The sequence below is a fragment of the Chiloscyllium plagiosum genome, chromosome 2, assembly GCF_004010195.1.
Source record: "Chiloscyllium plagiosum isolate BGI_BamShark_2017 chromosome 2, ASM401019v2, whole genome shotgun sequence".
Classification (NCBI taxonomy): Eukaryota; Metazoa; Chordata; class Chondrichthyes; order Orectolobiformes; family Hemiscylliidae; genus Chiloscyllium; species Chiloscyllium plagiosum.
In genome coordinates, this window is record NC_057711.1 from 39,474,834 (window position 1) to 39,480,833 (window position 6,000).

Genomic DNA, 6,000 nt, shown 5'->3' on the forward strand with positions numbered 1-6,000 from the left:
CACCTTCCCATGTAATCACAGAAAGTATAATTCCTGTCCTTTTATTTCCTCTCTCTTCACCATGTATCTTACAGGTGATGCAGTGACTTACCTGTCCTTCAATCTATCTACTGGATTCCTGAAGAAGGGCTCATGCCCAAAATGTCAATTCTCCTGCTCCTTGGATGCTGCCTGACCTGCATTTTTCCAGCAACATATTTTCAGCTCTGATCTCCAGCATCTGCAGTCCTCACTTTCTCCTTCAATCTATCTAGTCTACTGCATTTGCTGTTCATCATGCAGTCACCTGTACACTGAGGAAATGAAATGCAGACTGGGTGACTGCTTTGCAGAGCACCTTTGTCTGGAAAAATCACCCAGAGCTTCAAGTTACCTGCTACTTCAACCGTGTTCTCATGCCAACATTTCTGTGGCAGGTCTGCTGCAGTGTTCCAACGAACCTCAGTGCAAACTTGAAGAACAACACCTCACCTTTTACTCAGGGGTCCTGTGGCCTCTAGTTCAATAACTTTAGAGCCTGATTCTATCCTTCCATTTTTTAAAAACCCACCTCACACCCTGTTATGACATAGGTTTGTTTTAACACAATCACCCATTCTCACATACTCGTTGGCCCATTATATGGGTTGCATTCAGCAAAGCTAACCCATTTTCTCACTCTTAGCTCTATTATCACTTATTCAGCTTTTCTTCTAGCTTGAGTGCTATCCCTTTACTTAATCTTCTTTTTTACATACCCTTTCACATCTCCCTCTCTCGCTGGGCTCTATTTCTACCAATCTGCTCACCTCTTCCCTCTACCTCCCTGCTTTTGCATTTTGGCTTCAGCACAAATATCACTATTTCCTTGCTACGAGCAGTCCTGATGAAGAGTCATTGGACTCAAAATGTTAACTCTGTTTTCGCCCACACATGCTGCTGGGCCTGCTGTCTCACCAGCAATTTCTAGTTTTGTTTCTGATCTCTAGCATCTGCAGCTTTGTTAAAATTCTTAAAGGACTTGACAGGACTGATGCGGAAAGGTTGTTTTCCTTTGTGAGAGAGTGTAAAAGCAAAGGGCATAATCTCAGAATAAGGGTTGCACATTTAAGACATTGATGATGAGAAACAAAAACAGAATAAGCTGGCGAAAGACAGCAGGTCCAGCAGCATCTGTAGAGAGGAAATGGAGTTTTAAGTGCAGTGACACTTTAGCAGAACTCTGTTTTCTCCCCCCATTTACTGCCAGAACTGCTGTATATCTCCATCACACTCTGTTATTGTTTCAGATTTCCAGTATCCCCATTTCTTTGTCTTTTTTTTTAAAGAGATGAGGAGGTATTTATTTCCTGATGTTGTCAATCTATATAAATGACTTGGATGTGAATATAGAAAGTATGATTAGCAAGTTTGCTGATGACACCAAAATTGGTGGTGTAGTAGTCAGGGAAGAAGGGTATGTCAAAGTACAATGGAACCTGGATTAGGTGGGCCAATGAACTGAGGAGTGGCAGATGGACTTCACTCTAGTTAAATGTGAGGTGCTCCATTTTGTTAGGGCAAATTAAGGCAGGACTTTTACACGTAATGATAAGGTCTTGCTGAACAAAGGGATCTTGGAGTGCAGGTTTATAGTTCCTTGAAAGTGGATTTGCAGGTAGACAGGATAGTGAAGGAGGTGTTTGGTACACTTGCCTTTACTGGTCAGTGCGTTGAATATATGAGTTGGAAGGTCATGTTGTGGCTGTACAGGACATTGGTTAGGCCACTTTTGGACTACTGCATTCAATTTTGGTCCCTCTGCAACAGGAAAGTTGTTGTGAAGCTTGAGAGGGTTTAGAAATGATTTACAAGGATGTTGCCTTGAGCTACAGGGAGAGGCTGAATAGTTTGGGGCTATTTTCCCTGGAGCATCGGAGGCTGAGAGGTGATCATATATAAGTTTATAAATTCATGAGGGGCATGGATAGGGTGAATAGTCAAGGTAGAGGGCATAGATTTAAGGTGAAAAACTAAAGATTTATAAGGGATCTAAAAGGCAACTTTTTCATGCAGAGTGAGGTGTGTAAATGGAATGAGCTGCTAGTGGAAATGGTGGAAGTGGGTACAATTACAATATTTAAAAGTCATCTGGATGGATATATGAATAGGAAGGGTTTAGAGGAAAATGAGTGAAATATTGGCAAATGGGATAACTGTTCAATGTGGATGAGCTGACCAAAGAGTGTATTTCTGTGCTGTACATCTCTATGACTCTAATCTGGGGAATTCTTTACTGCAGAGGGCTGTCAAGCTTGTGTTGTTAAATGCATTCAGGGCTGAGATGATAATATTTTGAATCATAGAAGCCCCTACAGTGCGAAAGCAGGCCATTCAGCCCATCAACTCAAATCAACCTGCATCCCATCCAGACCCTGTCCTATCCCTCTGACTCCACATTTCCCATGGTTAACCCACCTCGCCTGCATATCCAGAGTTGCTATGGCCAATTTAGCATAGCCAATTCACCTAACCTGCAAATGTTTAGACTGTGGGAGGAAACTGGAGCACCCAGAGGAAACAGAAGCAGACACTGGGAGAATGTGCAAACTCCACATAGACAGTCACTCAAAGGTGGAATTGAACCCAGGTTCCTGGAGGTGTGAGGCAGCAATACTAACCTCTGAGCCATCATGCCGCCACAGGAAGGGAATCAAAGGTTAGGGAGAAAAGGCAAGGCAGTGGAGTTTAGGATTATCAGATCAGCATTGAATAGTGAAGCAGTTGGTGAGCTAAATGCTTCACTTCTACTCCTGTGTTTTATGATCTTATGTTTCTCTAGCTGACATGATTGAATCATCCTTTATGTTTTCATCGCAGTGAGTGATAATGTGTTTCCTTTTTATTCGCACATAAGCACTTAAATATTTATGGTAAAAAAAATCTAAAGTTCTTGAAAAAGATGTGCAGACTGTTGGTTTTAAAAAGAAATTAATACTTCACACTTGGCATACTCAGGGCTACGGCAGAAATATTATATTAGAAACATTCCCCTCAGCCAGCAGCTGCTAAGACTTAATGGTAAGCTGTGTCGATGAACCTTAGATAAGGCACTCAAAGTAGTTGGACTGCACATAGGAGAGAGCTAAAGCTAGATCCCAATGATGGAGGTCAGGTGCATCTATAGACTAATGAAGCTTTAGTTTCTTGGTTTGTGGTATCATGGTGAATTTTATCAGGGCTTCTTCTGTTTGGCTACGAGCAGAGTTCTGCCAAAACCCTGTTCGAACCAATAGAACAAAAGAAGACTCAATGGAATTCATTCCCATGGTTTCAGTCTCCTGATTGGATTGGTGCCTTATAATCTGTACAGCGGAGTGAATATTCCCAATGCTTATTTTCACATACGATCGACTGTGTAAAATTAGTAGTATGTCCTGGGGAGAAAAAAAGTAATATTTTCCATAAAATCAATATTGCTTGAGGCTATGCATTTTTAATCAGCATCGGGAACAAAACACTACAATAGCAGGATGAAGAATTATGCTGGAAATTCACTCCCTGAAATGTATTATAATGCAGGCAGTGATCGAACTGTAGGGTTCAAATGACAAACAAATTGCTTTCATGGTAGGATATCATTTGAACTCCTCAATGTGATTACAGCCTTGCAATTCACTGAGGGGTGCTGACAATTTCTCCTTGCATTAGTTTATTACTCTGTTCTCAAATGCATTGTAAACTAAAAGTGTGGATTTTCTGGCTGCTTATTCCACCATTTGGGATCATCCTCATTGTTAGATCAAGTCCCAGGAAAATGCCAGGTGGTGTTTTTATTGTAGCTTTTCAAATTGGGACTTTGCAGTAATAAGCAATATCATAGATGTAGTGGATAGTGCATAGAAAATTACATTAATTTCTTAGAGACCCTGGTGACATTTTTTGAGCCATTTTTCAAATTTCTTTGAAATTAAACTAGTCTGTAAATGGAGACAATATACATACAATCCCTATTCATTAAGCAGCTATACATTGGTTTTTAACAGTGTGTATCCAGCTTGCTAACTTAAATAGAGGTCTTCTATTACGCAGTTTGATTTTTGACTTGGAGATTGCATTGGTTGTACACTTAGGAAGCTATCAAGACTTATAATTCTTTCAGTGACTTCTTTGAATACAATGAACAATCACTAAGATCAGGAAACTTTCGTGTGATTGATAATTCAGTGCAGCTTCCTCGAATTTATTAGATTGGTTTATTTATTTGCAAGTGGCTTCCTCAGCTCACAGCTTCTTTTTCTTGCTTGTTCATTTGCCTGATAACTTCTATGTTATTCTCTTGTGGACATGGATGTGGCTTGTTAGATCAATTTTTATTGTTCACCCTGTAGTTACTCTTGAGAATTTACTCTTGGTGGTGAGCTGCATTCTTGATCCACTGCAGTTCATGTTTTATAGGTAGACCTACAAAGCTGTTAAGAAAGAAGTTGTAGGATTTTGTCACAACAATGCTGAAGGGACAATAATCTATTCCCAAGTTAGGATGGTGAGTCGCTTGGGATGGAAGATGCAGGTGGTGGTATTCTCATGTATCTGCTGCTTTTGTCCCTTGTCCTACTAGATGGAAGTTGTTATGGATTTGGAAGGTGCTGTTGGAGGACCTTCGGTGAATTTCTGCTGTGCATCTTGTAGATGGTACACTTCGACTACTGAGTGTTCATGGTGGTGAGAGTGGATGTTTGTGAATATGATGCCAATCAAGTTGGCTTCTTTGTCCTGGATGGTGTCAAGCTTCTTGAGTGTTGTTGGAGTTGCACCCATCCAGGAAATGGGGAATATTCCATCACACTCTCGACTTGTGCCTTGTAGGTGCGGGACAGGTTTTAGGAAGTCAGGAAGTGAGTTATTCACTGCAGTATTCCTTGCCTTTGACCTGCTTTTGTAGCCACTGTGTTTATATGTTCAGCTCAGTTTACAGTTTCAGGATTTTAATAGACGGGGATTCAATGGTGCTAACACTGAATTTCAAGGGATGGTGGTTAGAATGTTTCTTGCCTGGTGAATAGTCTTCAGAATCCTTAAGGGGGAGGGTGTGCAGCCAGAAGTCGTGGTGCACATTGGCACCAATGACATAGGTAGGAAGAGGGGTGGGGAGGTCATTCAGGAGCTCAGGGAGTTAGGCTGGAAGCTAAAAGCTAGGACGGACAGAGTCGTCATCTCTGGGTTGTTGCTGGTGCCACGTGACAGTGAGGCAAGGAATAGGGACAGAGTGCAGTTAAACATGTGGCTGCAAGGATGGTGTAGAAGGGAGGGCTTCAGGTATTTGGACAATTAGACTGCATTCTGGGGAAGGTGGGACCTGTACAAGCAGGATGGGTTGCACCTGAACCAGAAGGGCACCAATATCCTGGGAGGTAGGTTTGCTAGCACTCTTCGGGGGGGTTTAAACTAATTTGACAGGGGGATGGGATCTGGACTTGTAGTCCAGCAAGTAGGTTAGCTGTTTTTCAGGTTGTCCAAGAATGTAGGGAGGCTGTGGAGAAGGTAGCATTGACGGGGAATACTTGCGGGCACAGAGATGGGCTCAAGTGTGTCTACTTCAATGCAAGGAGTATCAGAAATAAGGTGGGTGAACTTTAGGCGTGGATCGGTACTTGGGACTACGATGTTGTGGCCATCACGGAAACGTGGTTAGAAGAGGGACAGGAATGGTTGTTGGAGGTTCCTGGTTACAGATGTTTCAGTAAGATTAGGGAAGGTGGTAAAAAAGGAGGGGGGTGGCGTTGCTAATTAGAAATGGTATAACGGCTGCAGAAAGGCAGTTCGAGGGGGATCTGCCTTTAGAGGTAGTATGGGCTGAAGTCAGAAATAGGAAAGGAGCAGTCACCTTGTTGGGTGTTTACTAGAGGCCCCCCAATAGCAGCAGAGATTTGGAGAAACAGATTGGGAAACAGATGTTGGAAAGGTGCAGAAGCCACAGGGCGATTTCAACTTCCCAAATATTCATTGGAAGCTCTTTAGATCAAGTAGATTGGACAGGGC

The 6,000-nt window shown here is 42.2% G+C and overlaps 1 protein-coding gene across 2 annotated transcripts in view; it reads left to right on the forward strand.

Annotated features, from left to right (window-relative positions):
- Positions 1 to 6,000, forward strand: part of rasgrf2b (Ras protein-specific guanine nucleotide-releasing factor 2b) — a 229,148-nt gene that overhangs the window by 155,650 nt on the left and 67,498 nt on the right. The window contains exon 16 of one of the 2 annotated variants that reach the window (XM_043708239.1): positions 2,977 to 3,039. The exons of the other annotated variant lie outside the window; for it this stretch is intronic. Within the exon in view, the coding sequence (XP_043564174.1) occupies positions 2,977 to 3,039 (63 nt within the window). The remainder of the gene's footprint in view (positions 1 to 2,976; positions 3,040 to 6,000) is intronic. 2 annotated transcript variants of the gene reach the window in all.